This window comes from Platalea leucorodia (genome assembly GCF_965183815.1).
Source record: "Platalea leucorodia genome assembly, chromosome: 2".
Classification (NCBI taxonomy): domain Eukaryota; kingdom Metazoa; phylum Chordata; class Aves; order Pelecaniformes; family Threskiornithidae; genus Platalea; species Platalea leucorodia.
In genome coordinates this window covers 57,718,105-57,738,454 of record NC_138824.1, presented here as the reverse complement: position 1 = coordinate 57,738,454, position 20,350 = coordinate 57,718,105, and the positions used below count along the sequence as shown (strand labels likewise).

Here is a 20,350-nt window from a genome sequence, read left to right as displayed (position 1 = left end):
CACAAATAGTTGACAGTGTTGTTTGAAATGACTGGGTAGCCCTCATCAGCTTTGGATGAACTTTTTGATCAATCAAAATGGACAATACAGGAAATGCAAGGGAGTTTTCATTAAATAAATTTATTTGTTAAAATAATTTAACTCCAAATACAACTGCTGAGTTTGCATTGAGTTCTATGTACAATTCTTGTTTTATTTGAAACATCAAGGTTTAAACAACTGACATTGTTACAAAACAAACTGTCGCCCCATTTTAAGTTGCCAGTTGTATTAGAGCTCAACAATTAACTGTGAAATACATTAATTCACCCCTAGGAAACTCCAAATCAACAGCGTTAAGCCTGATTCTAGAACCCACTTCAGTCTTTTTTCAAACCCTGATCAAGAATTAACAGATGCACAACAATGCAGATAAAAGCCTCCTGCAGTTGTCAAACATTTGCTTTTGTTGCGGAGTTTCACAATTAAAGCCTAACCAGTGCTTTGACAGCACACTGGTAAAAAAACAAAAATAAAAATAAAAAACAAACATGCACAAAACCCCCCAACCAAATGGCTGACATCTTTAGGCAACATTCTATACAGGAAAGCAAATACCAGTAGTTTTCCCACAGAAAAGTAATGGCAACTGTAGCACTGGGGTTAGGGAGAGGCTAGAACCAGAACAGAAAATGTCACCAAAATTTTGTTGATGCTCTGAAGGGGTGGGCGGGGGAACAGACATGACAGGAAAAACCAAACCAAACCAAAAACCAATGCAATTGTGTTTAATACTCTTGATCTGATTCTGGTTTGTTTGCTTTGACTAGTTCTTGTGTGTATTTTTAAGGGAAAGAGGAAACAGTTGCTCTCACTATCATAGCTTAAAAGAATAAAAGTTGCAACATTTAAAAAAAAAAAACCAACCAAAAAACAAAACTGGAAAAATGCTGTCTTTGTAGAAAAATACAAAGCTCTACAAGAACAGCCAAAGGAAAAGTGGGTCTTTGGAACAAATCATAATATTTTAAGGCATGTTAGAAGAAACTTTCAAATACTATAATTGGTAATCCTATCAGGGTACAAACAAAACAGTGACCCAAGACCAACGACTCCCGCAGGGTGGCCATGCAGCTGCTGCATGGCTCACTTGCCTCCCCCTTTTCTGCTACCCCTAGAATTTGAAAAAATCTCTGTCAAGTGCAACTGTCATTGATTCAAGCTCCACTATCTTCACATTAGTGGAAATACAAATAGTGCATAACTACTTCCTCAGAACTATACAATGAAAAACAACACTTACACTTTCCCCCCCGCCACGTTGTGTGGTAGCTTACATACGGCCTAATTGTTTGAAAATGTAAGAGCGTAATGAAGAAACAAGACTGGGAGATATTTTCATTAATATTTTCTGTTAAAAATTTCACTGTGCAATTTTTCCTATATTAAAAGCCCATCTGTTTTATATTATGAGCTTCATGTTAGGCTGTTCATATTGTACTTCATGCCATTTTCTTGGTTGATGAGCAATCTGTGAGGTAAGATTTTAACATCTCTGTAAATAACATTGCATAACCTGCACTTCCAAGTCAATTTCAAATTTGGGTTTGGTTTTGTTCGTTCGTTTGTTTGTTTTGGGTTTGGGTCTTTTTTTTTTTTTTTTTTTTTTTTTGAGTGCTTATGCAGTGGATCTCACACTGACAAGCTGTTTTACAGATAGGTCGTACTGCTCAATAAACAGCTTCCCAATCTAGATATTTTAAACATTGAAACGTCATTAATTCAACATCTCGCATCTTGCTTAAGCATGATGGCTGACACACTGGGCGGGCAGAGGAGAAGAGAACATTCATACCATCTAGTTTAGGCATATAAATTGTGTGACTTGGAGGACCAAAGTTAAAAGCCTAAGTTTGCTATATAGTCAATGGCAAGAGGTAGGTGCCTCTAGGAGGGCGATTCAGAGCACCCAAAATGGGCATTCAGATGCCAGAAATAAACGGTGTGCCTATCTCCCTAAGAGAACAAAGTACAGTAACGAAAGCTCTGCAAGGTAGATGGGAAACGGGCTACATTTACGTTCTAGTAAGGCTTAATGTTTTGCGACATCTAATGCCCTTTGATACATTGGTTGTGGAAAGGTCTTGAAAGATTAAGGGCAGCGATGGCCAGTTCTCTTCCATTAATATGATTTCCTTTAGTTATCATCCACTGAACTATAATTCAAAATGTTAAGGATATTTATGTATGAAAGTCTGCAAAGCATTTTGTACTCAAGTTTCCTTTGTAGCAGATGAGAGCGTTTTTAGGAAGTTCTGCAGATGGAGGCAAAACTCTCGAACCTAACTCCAATTACAGCATTTCTAAGGGCCATATACACACACACATACACACTCAACACACACACACACCCCAGCATCCCTGTTTTCACTCATTTAAACACAAGGAACTACACTGTTACTGCACAAGATTGAAAAACTAATAAACGCATGGTGTTATTTAGACCACAGGCTCAGTGACTCTGTATTTTTATGGCCAAATTTACCTATAAAAGATCCAGCTCAAGACAATCTCTCCAGCATTTAAAATCTAAACATTGTGATTGAAAACTCTTCTATACTTTGATTGTAAGACTTCGGAATAGGTATTTCTGTGCCATTAGTCATGCAAATGATAAATACTTCACTGCTATGAAACTAGCAAGTCAGAGCTCGAGCATCCTTTCAAAATAAAATATTTGCTCCCACCATTTAACACTCCAATAATTGGGGCAACCTTTGAACAGTGTGTCAGGCAATTAAAGAGCCATTTCCACACTCACCTAAGGAATTACAACCATAACTGTTTCACCTCTGAACCAAATGATTTCACGTGGTTATTCAATTTAAGTTTTCAACATTAAAGCTATCAAATAGCAAACTTGATTTTCAAAGGTTAGTTAGGGATCACACCAGAGAACGTAGCCCTTAAAGGCAAGAAAAACTGTTGTCTTTAACAAACTTAAAAATGCAGGATGTTCATACTGTCCCACGAGGTTTCTGCAGAAGGGAACATATGGATGCAACATGGCTTAATTTTCCTTACAAGATGGTACTAGTTAATCTATTAAAGTGTTCCTTGTTAGTAAGGCTCAGCAATTTTTTTTCATCACAGTTGCTTCCTCCTGGTTCAGTAAAGTGATAAATAAAGATGCTTCCTGCTTTGTAAACAGAGGGTTTGTTTGGCTTTTTGCAGACCAAAACCTGAAGCGATCCTCCATTTTTCAGCAGCAAAACGAAAGATTTGAAACATTCCAATGCCAGACTGTTTCTTCACCCGTCCTTTGTTTTCAGATCTTGCCCCTCATTTCACACACTGATGCAACGTTTTCTATTTCAAGATGTGGGATAAAGTGTAGAAATAATAGCATCAATTTTGAAAAAAATCCAAACGGTATAGGTCTCTGGTAGCCTCTTCCTCTAACACTGTCAGAAGTTCTGGTGAAATCAACATATTTGACTGAACAAACTTGGCCACGAGTGATAGCGCACGTCCTGAAGCACGGTAATTAGACACTGAAAGACTTGGCTCTCCTTTCATGCTTATGCTAGTTGTGAATGGTCTTCAGAGATATTCTCTCCACTGGTTTTGTTTCCCATTTCCAAGTTTTCCAACTTCTTTGGAAATAGTTGCTGTTGTTGCTGTCTGACATGACAACACACGTACGCTCGACCAAAACGACCCTGTAGATCAACTGGCTATGCCATAAAATTGCAGGTGCTCAAAGGGAAAAACGGGTGAGATGTGGTCATTTAACCCAATTATATTCAGAGTCAGTGATTGACTTTCAATGCTCAGCTCTGAGTTAATGTTGCTACTTCACCACAGATGTATTTCAAGTGACCCACAAACCAGGAAGTGAAGTAGACAGTTTTACCACCTTACAAAATTTCTGCAAATTAAGTCCAGGTTAGGTCATTTTTAATGCTATTGTATATTACACGCAGAACAGCATGGATCATCTTTGTCTGGCTGTGCTGCATAGTTCATTTGTCTAACAATTTCCGCAAAGAGCTCATCCACCATTGTTTTACTTTTAGCAGAGGTCTCCATAAAGGGGCAGCCCCATTCTTCAGCTAAGGCTCTGCCTTCACTCGATGATACTTCTCTCTCACTCTCCAGGTCCACTTTATTACCAACCAGAATTACTGGCACCTTCTCATACCTAGAGTTATAAAAAAAAAAAAAAAAAAAAATAAAAACAACAGCAATAATTATATTTAAAGAACAGCAACATTCTAAATGTAAACATCTATTTGCAAACAGTACTGTCCCAACAGGAAAGAGACTTTTGGATGATCTTAAAATTTTACGCTGAAAAAAAAATGCTTTGCATATTTCACATTCTAGCGATTTGTTGCACATCTCTCTCCCCCCAGAGCTTTCTTAGAATTCTAGGGAATGCTTCATCCTCTGAATTTTCTTTCCCACCAGGAAATCTGCCAGGAACACTTCCACACTACAAAAACTAGGAATATAATAATATTTTCTATGTTGGCAATCTCAGTTAGGGTGTAAGAACAGGATGGATGTCCAACCCTCCCTTCAACATTACGTCCTCCTTCTCCCTGAGCGTATATCATGTTGTATTTCCTGCTTGTGATAAAGATGCATCACCTTCCCTTTCAAAGGTACATTCATCTTTGGTTAATATATACAGAAATCTCAGATTAGCAATAAAAGGGAGAAAACCAGAGGGCTAGCAAATTTGTTTGATTTCAGGAAATGTAGCCCACTTCAAGTACTGTATACACACAAAAGTATTGTTATACAAAAACATGTATTAGCCAATATAACTCTCCCATGCCACATTCACATCATTATGCCAGTTAAACAAGTTGAAAAGAAAAAAAAAAATTAAGTTCCAGGCAATAATATCACAGTTCTGCTTCATACTCAACTTGGACAGCACAATAGATCATATGAGCTATGAAGGAATTTATGACTTCGCACCTCCTTGTGCGAGGATACTTGCCAATTTTTTAAAAAAAATTAAAATGCCTTCCTTACTTTTTTTTCCCCATCCTCACATGCATAAACCTTTCTTCAGACATGAAACTAAATAAGTGTTCAGTCAGGTTTTAAATTTACATATTTGCCATAGCAGAGAAGAAAACACTGGGCCTATTTCCAAAATACTCTTACATGCGTTTTCTCACAAAAGCTACAAGGACTGGGAGAAAAACTGATTATGGCTTTTAGCACTTAAACGAAATGAAAGTCTACAAGAAACAAGATGGTTCCCTCTTAATTTAAACCTGAGTTTCTACTTTGTATTGGCTTAGTAGTACTGCTTTAAGTCAAATCACTTGAGTAAGAACGAGCTGTGGACAGACAACCGTCATAGCTGACGCTTGCAGCAGTTGAAGATGTCGCTGTCCTTAAGCCACCCATTACTCCTTCTCCATCCCCGCCGCCCGCCCTCCCTGCCTCCCAGGCAGGGCAGCGGAGCGGAGCTGGTGCGTGTGCCTCGGCTGGTTGAGGGAAACATCCAGCAGCTTGGTCTAACCTACCAGCCATGACGAACCTCAGCTGTCAAGACTCTGCACTGGAAGAAGGAACCTACACATTCCTGCAGGGTCGGCAGGCTCCCACAGAGTCAGATAGGATAAAAGGGCAGTAACTTCTCAAACCACCTCAGCAACTCTTACACCACCACAGCAGTATCAAAAATTGGTCCAACTATGTCGTAAGATGCAGCTGAAATTCTGAACTTTGTTATGTCTCTTTGCTAACTACGGGAATGTCATTTAAGCCACAGCCTAGGGCTGTGGTCTATAATTGTAGAGAATTCCCCTCACTTTCACCATTTATCCTGCCCTCCTTTACCATCTGACGAGACACAATCCATTTCTTACTCTGTGGATATACAGTATTTAACACAATGATACCTTTGGAACTCTTGCAAAAGCTAAGCTGCCATTAATTAAGTACCAAAATACACACAAGCATCTTGAAATCTGTCCTCCCGCGTTTAAACACATGATAGCATAGTCTTTAATTACATAAGATGGATGGCATTCAACAGATAAGACAGCAATTCAATATTTCTTTTTATCTTTATTGTTCAGATGCATGTGTCCTATTGTATTTGCTGTAAAGCATTAAAAACCCTTCAATGAAAGTGGAATCAGGTACACCTTCACTGCAGTTCTTGATATCTGAGGGCCCCAAACTTCCCCCTGCCAGCTCTTCCAGGTATTCTGTATCTTCTCAATTTTACCAGTGGGAAAAATTGAGAAATTCAAAGCAGCCACTTGAGAAACATTCAGTGAAGAAGCAGATGAGCCAGAATTAAAACACAAGATCACCTCTCTTCTCATTCTGCAAGATCACTCCAATTTGTTGAGAAATATATGAGGAAAAAAACCACACACTTGTTGCAGGTTTATAGCCAGTTCCACTGAAATATTCAAGGGCTTAAAAAGGTTTAGTAACCCTAGAAAAGCTGGGCAACTACATATCTGAGGATCTGTTTACTACGGGTACTCAGCACCTGGGAAATGGAGCAGTGGAAACAGTGAAGTTTCATACTGCAGAACAAAAAGAAGAACTAATGAGCTGACAGGATAGACGTGAAAAGTCTAATTTAATTTATTTGCACAGGACCACCTAGGAACTATTAGGTAGAACAGACAGAAGCACTTTTCTGTATCGCTTTTTCCTGCTTTCTCCTCTTGCATTTACCCTATTCACTACCTACCTTCACTACTTAAAATGAGATAGGAATCCTATAGTGAATAGCCTTATTCACCTTATAATCCAGATTCATCCAATAACCACTTTGCAACATTAAATTGTGTAAGAAAGTGTTTCTTCAAAACTCTCATTATGCCATCTTATCAAATACCTCCTCACAGGGCAAAAATAAAGTTGCTCTTGCAAAAGATATCCTTGTATTACCTAAATTTTGAGTAGTCAACTTTACAGAGAAAATACTTTTTATATATGTATATTCTGTGTGACTTTTTATATTTATATATATTTTATATATATAAATATATATACTTATGCCTGCCTAAGAACTGTCTATAATACACACACACATAATCACACAATTTGCCTTTCTACATAGAAAAGTCAGTATCCATTATCTAGAATAAGAGAGGGTGGAATACAGCAAATCAGGGGAAAACAGCCCATGGATACTGAGCAGAAGACTGGCTCCAGTATGGGCTTATGAGCTCCAGTTCAGTATCAGTCCTGCCAGACCCAAGCTGAGTATGGGAGAGCCAGACCAGACGTCCGTGCATTGTATTCTCCAAATATGATGATGGTGATGGATTGACTGTGAACTAACAGGACTTTACAGAAACGACGTTGTTCCATGTAGTGGTTCTAGTCCCTGCTTGCCTTCATTCAGAGTCCCTAAGGGTCTCCGCACTGTACTTCCCAGATTATGGGTTCTGGTAACTCACTGTGGAAGTCCTAGCTCTCAACTAAAGCTCTGCAAGCTCTGAAGTTCAAGCTGGCTCTCCACCCTTTACCTCCCAACACTGCCAGAATTTCCTGCCTCACTTAGTATCCTGGACAAATTTATTTCTGATGAGTGTGGGGGAGATCCCTGGTTCAACACTCTCGTTACCACAGCTGCTGACCTTGCTGGAGGCAACTTCTGCCTGCCCCTGGAGGCTCCGCTCGCTATTTGCGGAGCTTTGGACAGGCCAGATGTTGGCACACCCACCGCTGAGGTGGTGTGCAGCAGCATGGGCCCGCAATGGGAAAGGGTGATTTCCCAGATGTGGCAGAGTTACATGATTCTAATGAAATCTGAAGGGAAGAAGAACATCTCTTCCTCACAGGCTTTTCACCCTGCTGAATTTCAGTGACCCAAGAGGAAAATAGCTTCTTTACAAAGGAAAACGAGCTGCCTTGCAACGCCCAAGCAGCAATGTAGAACCCTTCCATACAACCACAAAAATCAAACCCAGGAATTCACAAATCCTTCCAAAATCTTCAAGTAGGATCTAACCTACTCACGAATACTTTTAGCAGAGCAAAAGAGGCTAAAACCCCACCACCTGTACCAGAGCCCTGAGAAGCCAGACTGCTTCTGCCATCGCAGGAGGTGTGAGAGGGCAGCTCAGCCCGCTATGGGAGCTGGGCAGAGGTCTTGCCTTTCAGTGCAGCCCATCTCCCCCCTGCCTGTCCCCTTAGCGCTGGAGAAGTGGCACGGTTCTGCTCCTCCTTTCTGCAGCAGGAAAATCCAGTTTTCTCAGGACTGCTGAAAAGCTTTGAGCAGTACTGATCATTCCTAATGAAAAGCACGAGGGCCACCTGAACCTGGCCAGCCTGCCAGTTTCCTCTGTATCAGTGCAGCGCAGTAGGTATTCTGGGGCAAACATCATAGCAGAGCCTGTAAGAAATATACTCAAATGCAGCACAGGAAGGCTTGACTTTTCAAGACCTCTTCAGGAACAGATTTTTGCAAGACCAATTACACGTGTTTGCAGAACACGTTTAAAGAACAAGGTACTTCACCCTGTTTAAATGACCTCACTATCTCAGGCTCCAATACGACAGATACTGAGCAGTGGCAACTCCTGAAGAGATAACACAGCTGCAGTCATTTATAGGCCCATGAAAGACACTGGTGCGGAGCCAAATATCATCATATCTAGGATATCACTACTGGCAAGATACAGTCATTGCTCCATAAAAGACAACCAGCATGTACTTCCCAGTCCCGGATAACTATTCAATGCTAAAAACCACCCTCTTATCCATCTTTAATGAGCTTCTGGGACTAACGGGCCACAGTAAATCCCACAGTTTTCCTGAGGATGGACACCATAGCCACGTGGAATCAATAAATACATGGACTTTAAATGCTTCATGTGGCCCAGCTATGTACCACTGACCACACAGCCGTAAACAGTTTCTACGTTTTATCTTGCCTCACATGGCACATACATTATCCACATTTCTGTTTAGATTAATATGTGTACTTTGAGTAACAGCTTAAAATATTTAGAAAGCCTCAAGATGAATGGTATGTAAATGATCTTCAGAGATTTTTACCTCCCATTTTTTTCTTATTCAGAGAGAAAAAAACATGGGCAGTACCTCATATCACACCTGAATCTATTTTACAAGGTACTTTTCAGATTTCTCGTTAGAGCTGTCATTGGATAAAGATAAAAACAAAGATGACATGCAGTGAAAATATAATAAAAATGAAGAATTAAAAAAGTAAGAATTAAAAAAAAATTATGTACACCAAGGCTAATAAACAGATCTGATTCCCTTAAACTGTGCTAGAGATTGCCCAGTACCCCTAAACTGGGGATGAGGTGGAGAAGCAAGATGGACAAGTACAGGAGAAGACATTAAAAAGTTCAAATGGGTTCCTGCTCTCTGATTTCACATTCTGGAAATGTTGCATCTTTTCTAGGACTTTTGCCTGATCTTCATATCAGGGCCAAATATGTTCAACCAAAATGCAGAAACGTTCTGTATAATAAAAACAAATTAAGAGGAAAAAATGTGTATTCTTAAAGATTTTTTCTTATAAGTAGCTTAAGTCCTGTTGAAGTTTATGGAAAGATATATGATTTCTAGCTTTACATGTTAAATACTGGGACCACTGAAATGTAAAGGTATCTATCCATGATAACTATTCCTAATCATCAAAAGGAGTCTCCAGTACTAAACCACCTTTATTACCCTCATTCTACATGCAGGGTGTCTTCCCCCCCCCCCCCTTTTTTTTTTTTTTTAAATGTATTTCTGGCATTTTTTGATAGTATTTCAAAAAGGAAAGTAATTTCAGGGATAAAATGGGCCAATGATGATGCAAATAAGATCAGAAGGTCAGTAAAAATAATTATTCTTCATTTTAGACTTACAAAAAAATTTGTGGTAAGAATCCTGCCAAAATACACAGTAAAAGAATTCTGGGCAATATGAAAAAAGTATCAAAAACCCTGTTAAATCTATTAGATTGTTTACAAATTCATACATAAATATTACTAAACATTATTTTGTAACGTAACTTGCAAAATTTCATTGCCTGCAGTAAAATCTGTCATAACTTGAACTAAAAATTTCCTCATCTAGAGAAAGAACATATTCCAAATGTAACTATCAAGACCTTTTCTTATCCCTTTCACACAATTCTTTGGATGTTTAACGCAGAATCCTCAGTAGTCAAAACTCACATCAGCTTCAGAGGATACGAAAAGACACAGTGTTCCCTAGACTGATTCTGAGCCTCTCAAACACCAGGAAGAGGAAGCAAGACCACAGAACTGTCAAGGGGAAGGAGGGGGGGGGGGAAATCAATCTTAACCCTTTGTTGAAAGCTTCCAATTCTTGAACCAAAGCAGCAGGAAAAACACATACGTACTTCTAAAGCAATTACTACCTTGTCTTAAGAAATTTATGCAGAGAACATTTCATTGTTTCCAAACCCTGATTCCTTGTATTTTGGTAGCTTTAAAAATTTTAACATTATGAGTTAAATCAACAGCAGAGGCTCAGTCTGCAGAGCTATATCTTCTTCCATGGAGTCCCGCAAATATACACCAATGAAGATGTGCCTATACCTGTATACATGTATAGAATGCGTCAGGAGATAGATATGTAAATCTAAAAATATGTAGGTTTCTGCAAAGTTTGAGCACTTTGCTCTCTAATGGAAATTATTACAGCTTCTCAGGTAAATCCATACAGAACAGCTGTAAAACCCCCATCATTCTGATGCAAACAAGTCATTCCAGTTTACCAATTAATTGCATTTAATACTCAGTTTTGTAAGCTATATTGTGTAAGGATTTAATTACTTAAGCCACAACTCCCAACTAAAAAAAAAAAGTCTTAAAATAATTTTTATAAATGAGTAGATGTTAAAGAGCTTATTGGAAGTCCCACTGCAATTAGGTGGCTGACTCATGAATTATTTTGCTATAAAGAACAGTGTATGCCCTAATTGCAGGACTGGGGATCTAACATTTTCTTCTAGGCTTTGACATGAACTCCTTATATAGCCTTTGGGAAACAAACTCTTCGGATGGATAGACTGAGGTATATAAAGTCAGGATAATTGTACTTACTCATAGGACAGCAAATTAAATAATAATTGTAAAACAACTCAAAGAATAATATTAGAATAATAAAATAACCACCAGACCATATCGCTTCTGAGGAGGCTTCAGAAACTTTGTTCTTGTACATGAAACTTTCTGGAAATAATCACCTCAACTTAAATAAAATACTTTAAAGTCAATTCAGTTCTGTGGTTGTTACAGTCAGTTTACACTTTCCAGTTTGGTTTGAAGATCTAGGAAAAGTCTCAACCAATGCCAGTTCTGCTGAAATTGTTTGGCAGGCTCATCCTTGGTACTGTGCTTGTCAGTAATTAGAGGAAATAGTTCTCTTCCAAGCAAAATCTCAAGAAACAACAACAACAACAAACCCCAATGTAATGAAGCACTATATATATTTGTTTCCCAACTCTTACTATAAGCACTTTTCAGCCAAAGCACTTGAACACATTATTTCTAGGCAGCTTACAGCTGAGACCTTCCAAGGGACAAGAATGGTGGATGGTACTATCTGATACACATACTCAAAGGTTATCTAGTAAACCTATATTCCTTTGATGCAAGAGAGGCAACAGGATGATGCATATAATTTCTGCATGAAAGACACTAAAGAACTTTCCAGGTTATTTCCAATCACTTCAGAGAGGAATTCTTATCTATAGAGGATTTTCCACACCTAAGATCTCATGGGGCAACTAGAATAACAATAAACTCCTTCCACACGTTCAACCTGCTTCTGCAAGTCAGTGCAGATAAAACCTACCTTCAGCTCTGTCACCTGCTTAAATGGTAAAACAGCAAGTGTACCCGAAAATTCAATGGCCTGCCAACATGCCCTATGGGAGAAGAGTTCACCAGTCACTAACGGAAAGTCCTAAAGAAAAATCCCTGATCATCAGGATCTTAGGGAGACCTTTTCCCAGCAAGCTTGCAGAACTCCCTGCATGTTTAAGCTACGTCCAATGACCTCATCAGTTCCCCTCGCAGTACGGCGCTGGCATAGGAAGCGACAGGCAAACTGCACTTTGAGCGCTGGGGATGACAACAAGGAGCCTGTGGCAGGAGTAACGGCAGTTCTCATCCACTGCCATTTCAGATGCTCAAAAGCCTTTGCAAACAAGAGGTTAGCTTTCACCTTAAAACAGGACACCTCTCCCTAATATCTATCATTACAATTCATATCTAACACTGAAGTCTACTACCAAGACTGAAAAGACTCTAAGCGATATATATCATCTACGTGCTCAGCAGCAGGTTTGCTGTGAGCATATTCAAAAAATATTTTAATCCTCGAGTTCCTTCTCTATGCCAATCAAAATTCTCATCTTATACAATCGAGCATCAACATCACCTTGTTGAAATCCTGAAGTGCCAGCCACATTTAGCAACTTAGAAACACTGGAATTTTCAAATAAGAATTTTCTATTCCTTGGTATAGTTTAAGAAGCAATAACCACAAGTTTCAATTCTATATAAAATGCAAGGCAAGTGTTTCACCTGACTTTTTCCATCATGACCAATTCTCTTGTTTCTAAAAGCAAAAGGAAAATCAGAATCTCCTACAAATCTGAGATTCTCACAGGTGGATCGATTTCACTTAGTTTCTGTCTCTATACTCAGTTCACATTGAAAGAAGTCCAGTTCTCAAGAAAACTATGAGCAGGTTATGAGGCACAGCATGGGTGCTTAAATACAAAGTTCTTGCTCAAAATTTCCAGACACTAAGGCTGAGCATCTAATTTTTTGAAAATTGCTGCTACTAGCTGTAGGAATGGCTCAACATCTTGAAAGTTAGGCCTCATATTTAAGTATTTAAACTTTGGGTCTACTAAAAAAAATTAAAATTAAAAATTATATTTAATGACTGTATTAGTTTTCTGACCTTAAATATTTTTAAGCTATATGCCATGCTAATATATTAATGTTTATTCCAATATAATGAGTATGACTGGATATGTCAAGGCTTTCAGTACCTACCAAATGTACAACATATGGAAGATACTAAAATTAAAGAGACTACCATCTATCTTTTATTTGTATTTTAAAGTCTTTAAAAAAGACAATTCTTTAAAATGACCATTTTTTTCAGACATAACCACATATAATTAAACTTTATCCTGTGACACCTTGCAGAAAACACATTAAGCATCAAGCGAGAGGAGTGCTGACACACGACTTAAGAGACGTGGGTTCAGTTCCATACCCCCCTACAGACTTCCTGCGCGATTTCTAGCAAGCCCCTTGAGCTCTGTACCTCTGTTCTCCATCTGAAGAAAACAACAGTCATCAGATTTAATCTCTGAACCCCTATGGCGCATAAACGCTTCTGAGGTCTTCCATCCTTAGCAATGGAGGCAACCTGAACATCTTGAAGGATGCGTTAGCAGTTTTGCTCACTCTCCCAGAGAAAAACATTCCACATCCCAGCTATTCTCAGCAGTAGGCTATGTAACACCACAAATCTTCGTGTTTTCTTCACACGTATTGAGAACAGATACGTTAGGGTAGATTCTGCACCAACATCAAGCTTTCCAGCACAAAGAATAAAGCTATTGGATTAAGTGTGCCTCAGACCAGGAGCAAGAACACCAGCATGGGGGACAAAGCCAAGGTTGTTACCTCACTTCAACTCCACCGGCTTGAGCAGAAAACTGCAAGGGTTCACAGTATCTTAAAACATGCTGATATTAAGCGATTTCTCCTCCTTCTTTCTTCTCCATACAAAACTTCTACAAGGTCAAAAAGCTTGCCTATCCTGATCATGTGGAATCGAATAGGTCCCTTTGCAAAGGCAATGAAAATTGCAGATACCTATTAAACACAATATAAGCCTCTTGCACATCATACAGCAAATGTACAGATTCTAATTGTTTCATATTTTGAATTTATTACATTGCTGTATTCAAAGAACTTAACCGTGACCCTAACATGCATTATAATTTATCTATCAATACATGCTTTGTCACAAGAAATTTCTTTCGGAAGCATATCTCTTGACATGCAAACCTTTAGATGAATTACTGCAATATTTTAAAATAATATCATAAACCTACTGCACAAGGAAACATTGATAAAGGTGGGGGACGAGAAGGAAAGTGACCAAACAGATTTGTACCAATTCAGATGTATCAAAGTTTATGCCTGTAGCTGGGTTAAAGAAAAAAATCTTTGAGACAAATATTGTTAATATTTCATTTGGAAAAGCTGAAGCAGCATCCAGCCCTTCTACAAAGCACAGTGTCTGGCAAGTAATTTATGAAGACAATGGTAGGTCTGGTTTCTTACAGATTCGGTCAATGCTGATATCTAAAACTGTAGTTTTTCCTTCTGCCTACAACTCTTCCCCTCGCCATTCTCCAGTCCATAATTAGGGTTGAGAACATGCCACAGTTTTTTTCCACAACTAGAGCACTGACAGGGTCTCTTTCCCACCAATTCAGATACAACTTAATCATAATCCAGATTTCTAATTCGTTCCAGACTTCAAACCACAGAACCACGAGGGTGGGAAAGGACCTTGGGAGGTCGCTAGTCCGACCCCCTGCTCAGAGCAAAGTCAGCCAGGAGATCTCAACCAGTTCGCTCAGGGACATGTACAGTTTAGTCTTGAAAACCTCCAAGGACAGACCTTCCACAACCTCTTTGGGAACTTGCTCTGGCATTTAATTTAGTTTAACTTTGCCACAGAATTCAAAACTTACTGGCAGGTAATGGAAGAAGATGAGACAAGCAGACAACTGAGTTAGATAAGGCCTGTTTCCACAGAAAATGGGCTGAGAAACAAATGCCAAAGCTATACAAATAGTTACAGCTATTCGTTTATGTAGAGGAACTGATAATCATACTTAACAGGACTCAAGATAGACATATATCCTAGCATTATGAAAGCAAAGTGAATTAACCATACTTTACAGAATTAACTAAAGCTCAAGCATAAGTTAATGACAACTTCAGTCTCTTTATCCGTGTTTATTTAAACTATAGAAAGTGAAACTTTTTAGTGGATACACAAAGTAAAAACTTTGGCTAGCAAAAATAGTCAAATGCATATGCATTTTAAAAGGGCCAGAAGACTATAGTCCTGTAAGGTATTATTTCACTCTTCAAAGTGAACACACTCTTATATTCTTTTAACCAATTTATTATCACTGATAAAAACCCCACTGCAAAACTTATTTAAACTATTCTAATAGGATTTTCTCTAGCTCATTAAAATTATACTTTTACAGTCTTCAAGAATAGGACTAACAATTAATTCAAAACCTTCTTAGCACCATCACCTGCTTCCAAAGGATTGGAGTTCAGGAACGATCATGTCGTGCCGTCCAGTCAGAACTACACAAAAAGCAACAGCTTCTCCTCCGTGTCGAGGTAAGAGCCTTCTTACTCCAAGAAGTGAGAGCTGCTGACTTTCAGCACTACCCAGATTTAGCCTCTGAAAACAAATGCAAGCCTGGATTACAAAACTCACCTCTGACAATGTGATTGCCATTATCTGTTCTGTAGAATTGAGTACCACATATGGATATGAACTGCATTTCCATAGTGGCTTTTATTTATTTGACTTTTTAAAGAATTTGACCTTTTGCGATGAGCCTAGCTTCAGGTCACTTAAAACTTAAGAAACAGTAAAATAAAAATAATGGGATTAAGAGGCAAACAACCTGGCATAAATTTCTGCTCTCTCACCAATCCCCATGTAGAAGCTAAGGCAGACAGATACCAGAGTTTATACGACATCGCATAGCCTGAAGAGAATTTGTGTGTCTAGTACAAAGCAGAGACTTCTTTGTTGCCCTAGTAACCAAAGAAGAATACAGTTTAATGTCCTTCAAGCTAATAAAAATATCCTACAATGCTTATAAGAAAACTTTGCAAAAAATGCTCTGTTGAGACAGATTTTCCTCACAACGGTACAATTAGGTTACAACTCTGGGTATTTTTCAGAAGACAGACTATTTTACAGAAACTCTAAGCCAGTGGCCGCACTGGTATAGTGAACCAATTTAGGAGAAAACAGTGCAAGTTCTATCATTTTCTCTTTTACTTCAGAAATAGTATTATGACTTCATATCCTTTTGACTATAGTCAAGTCCTTTTACCAAATAAAATTTGTCACCAACAGAGAAAAAAACCAGATGTGAATCTGAAAGCCTTGACTAGTTTCATTAGCAGATGCTCTGAAAGCCTCTTCACTCCTGCTGAGCTTCTACCAGATTATTTGACTTCTAACTTGGGAAAGAAAAACATTCTGCTGTGACTTCAGAAAGTTGGTGGCCCTAATCTTACAGAATAATTTATCTAATTACCATAAGTCTGGTTTAAATAATTTGAATGTTTGAATGAACAGAGCACCAAGAAGGTTTTCTTCCTCAGTTTTCAGAAGTGACCTCCATCTTCAACAACTCAACTTTGTAACTCTAGAAATTTGATTCAAAAAGAGCACATCAGCTAGTTAAGTGAAACTGTTTCCATATGTAAACACGAATATACAAAACTAAGAGCTTCCAAGGTCACGTGGGGGGTTTTTTGTTTGTTTGTTTTGTTATTTGTTTGGGTTTTTTAAAGTAAGTTTTGGTTCATCTTCAAGTATAAAATACTGTCTCCCAGCATACTACCTCCATGCAGCGAATATAAAGCATGATTTACGGATAACCTCTCTTCTATGTTGAGCATAAGCTTCAGGAATAATTTTCTTAGGAACATTTTTCATTCTTCCTACAATAAGACAGGTAGCAATTACAGAAAAAAAAAACCAACAGACTACTTCATTCTAAATCAGCGTCCTGAATATACTGGAAGACTTGAAACTAAAGTCTGCCCATCCTAGTATCCAGAACTTTCCTAGTAAGAACTTTTTTATAAAAATCACATCAGACATAAGGTGTCTAGTACATAAAACAGTAAAATTTAAACATTTTATTCTTCCTAACGTGTGTGTATGTGTATCTCAAGTCTAATATTTGAGTAACTATTAAAATGAAGCCAGCTAGAATGAGGAGCTCAGATATACTCACCATCTCAAATGTTGAGCTATTTATATGGTAACTACTGTATAAATGTTAATTTCTTTGGGTCTACTCTAGGTTAAAAAAAGCTCAGTTTTCCCAGAAGAGTTTTACTAACCTGTCTGACAGCCGTTTTATTGTCTATGAAGACACTCCGTGGCACTCAATCACCTTGAAGACCGTTTTATTTTGCACACGTTAACCCAATCAGCTATTAGGCCATGCCTGCACCAGCAAGGTTAGCCTCCAGGACTCCGTCACCGCACAGCTGCCCACGCCGCTGCATCTCTGGGGCTTTAGGCACCTGGCTGCTTTGGCCGGTGCCAAAGCTGCGTCAGCAGCGGAGCGGGCGCATCAGGGTCAGAGCCCTCAGCATCCCTAGGGCACTGGAGCGCCTCCGCGCTGGCGTTTTGCCGGTGGCTGTACGGCGGCTGATGGCCTGTGTCACCCAAAGAGACAGTTACTCAGCTGACGGAAAGGATGGGCTTTGCTAGCTGATAGAAAAAGCAACGCACGCATGTGTGTGTGAGAGAGGGAGGCAGAGAGAAAAAGAATGAAAACCTTCACAGCAAGAGGCTATGTCTCTTACTGGCATATTTTTTTTCAGAGGGAGAAAAAACAAACAAGCCAGGCCAACGTAAATAATTTCTTTAAAATGTTCCAAATTCCCACATGGACATCAATTTTTATATGGCTTAAATTGGGTAGGAAACAAACAATGTGGCTTTACATTGGTTTAACCAAACATTCAGAAAGTAACTTAGTGACAAAATTTTGATACGTGGACAAAGCCTATTTTAAACTATTTTAAATAGAAGATGACTGCAGAACCTGGTGAAATCCACGTTTTCATTTTTTGTCCTGACTCCTGATCCCACAGAGTAGAAGACTGAGCAATCCCTCTGCACACAGATGCATATATTTGTGTATACACATACATTTTAGCCATCTCTCTGAGTAAACTTATTTTTAAAGTGGCAGCATTTAGGCAGGTAACAGTTTGTGAAAAATGCTAAACTGTAATGTACTTTGTTTTATTCTGAGAAACAAAATACCACCCCAGTATTTAAATGCCTGTTTGTCACATTCTAGGTACAGAAAGGATGATAATTTGTATACTTAACCCTCAAAAGCGACAGTAATAATGGTAAGAAAATATGCAGGAAAGTTGGATTTCTTTTAAAAAAGAGCCTATATTTAAAGGTACCACACACCCTAGTGTCCATTATACCTTCTTCACTGAATCACTAATTGGTAACTAGAATTTCCTGAAAACAGTCCACTAATTATTTTTTCCACGTTAACTTGTCCTATGCAGAAAGGCCATTTCAATTAATATGAAGGTGTGTGCGGGGGTGTGAAGCTCAGACTGTTCCCAGTCCTTTTAATCTAACCACATTTCTTGCAGACAGACAGAAAGTCTTTCAAAGGAAGGTGTTTTGATCATCTCTGGGAGAAGAATGTAGACTTCAATTACCAGTCCAATTATCCCAGCTAGGAAGGCAATACAATTGCTTAATTTTAGAGTAATAAGGGACTTTCAAGGTGTGCCTTCTCAGCTTTCATCCGAGACTGAGCTTTCCATTGTCCCTCTCTGGCAGGTGAAGCTACCATGATGGCAGTCACTATTTCTGAATAAAAACCATCTGGAGGAGAATTCAACATACGCTAAGTTCAGCGATTTCACACCTTTAGGTGATTTGTTTTCTTTCTTGAATATGCTCATCTCAATTTAAAAAAAGGATGCTTTTTTGTATATTTTAGCCAAATACAGTTTCCTAGGGCTAGAACAAGATAAAGACAAAAAAAAAAAAGCAATATCCTGCAATAAACAGCAATCATATTGAATGACCAAGTTCTTCAGAATCCATGGAAAGAATACAGGGTAAACTTTTTTTCCCCCCCTCTAAATCCTATTTTCTTTCCTATGCTGAGTCTACAAGGTAACAATTCTTCCCAGCAGCGAAAACTTTGTAACCATGTTTTTTTTTCCCCCTCAGTGTGTCCATATCAGGCCTAGGGATACACCAGTAAGCCCTGCAATACATGGTATGCACCTCACCCTCCTTCCTTCTTCCTTATGTTCCAGAGCAATCTGGACCTTTTAAGTTCAAATATCCTGACCCCAGCTTTCCGTATGTTTTATTTTCCTTTTCAGAACACAGTTATATTGTAAACTTTGGTAGATAAAAACTGAATTATGTGATTTGTTTAATCAAAGAGTTACAAAAGTGGTAAGAGAAAGCAGTCAGGAGAAACCACCTTTCCATCATCAGGTCAGACTACCATGATACTTATCTTGAGCTTCTTGTGATATAATTTTTAGACAGATAATGCTATTTTGAACACATCTGCTATAGTTTAGTTGTGACTGAGGGTTCATATTGTCTGCAAGTCCCAGTCACTTCCTTCCCTTGAGAAAGGGCCCTGCTTTTAGTTAAACATTCACATTATGTGTTCTGTCTATAAACCATTACAGCTGCCCAGTAGTTGAACTCTGGGCAATTACAAACATAACCGACAGCGTAAATCAAAAAGATGGAAAGAACAGTAGCTCCAGTCCATCAGGAGGCTGTCCAAGGACTGCATTTGCTCACTATGGTTCCTGAAAACCACCCTCACGCAGCTGCGGAGCAAGTCCAGCAGTCCTCCAATTACATGGTCAGTGCAGAATCTGAGGCACAGGGCCTGGTGGGCAGCAGGACTATTTCCACAATAACACCAGATCTTTAAGTAAAAACTGGTACTTGGACTGGTAACAGGAACAGCATTCCTTGCCAACAGTTGCTGACAGACTCATCTGATGGGTAGCAAGCATCTGACTTTGGTTGCTATGAAATCTGGTTATAGAGAGCACTAGAAATAAAAGGGCTACAAGAGATTTGACTAAAAACTGCTAGATGGTAAACAGACTCATCAGAAATTTGCAGCAGCTACATAATAAGACAGTGATACTTCGGTAAGCAACAGAGGCTACACAATCCCAGATGGAACGACTATAATGTATATAGTGCCAGACTAGAGGCAAGACCATTAGATATCTGTTCACACAGTCCAGGAAAAATTATCATCTGATCCATAATGTTATCTTTGAAGGTGACAGAGGGTTCTTCAAACCTAATCCCATCAAAACATAGCTAGTCATTCACCACATCAACTGGCAGCCTAGCTTCTCCACAATTTGAATCAAATTTGGGAATATTTGGATTGAGTGACATTCTAGAACATGCCGTCATGCCTAAATTTTATGGAACATCATCAAGGATCAAGGAGCAGGAG

General features: G+C 38.8%; 1 protein-coding gene across 1 annotated transcript in view; it reads right to left on the bottom strand.

Annotated features, from left to right (window-relative positions):
• Window positions 1-247: 247 nt before the first annotated feature.
• The window catches only part of RAP2A (RAP2A, member of RAS oncogene family), a 32,572-nt gene continuing 12,469 nt past the window's right edge, over window positions 248-20,350 (bottom strand). Inside the window, exon 2 of the mRNA XM_082336862.1 lies at window positions 248-4,183. Coding sequence (XP_082192988.1) covers window positions 3,946-4,183 — 238 coding nt within the window. The 3' untranslated portion in view covers window positions 248-3,945. The remainder of the gene's footprint in view (window positions 4,184-20,350) is intronic.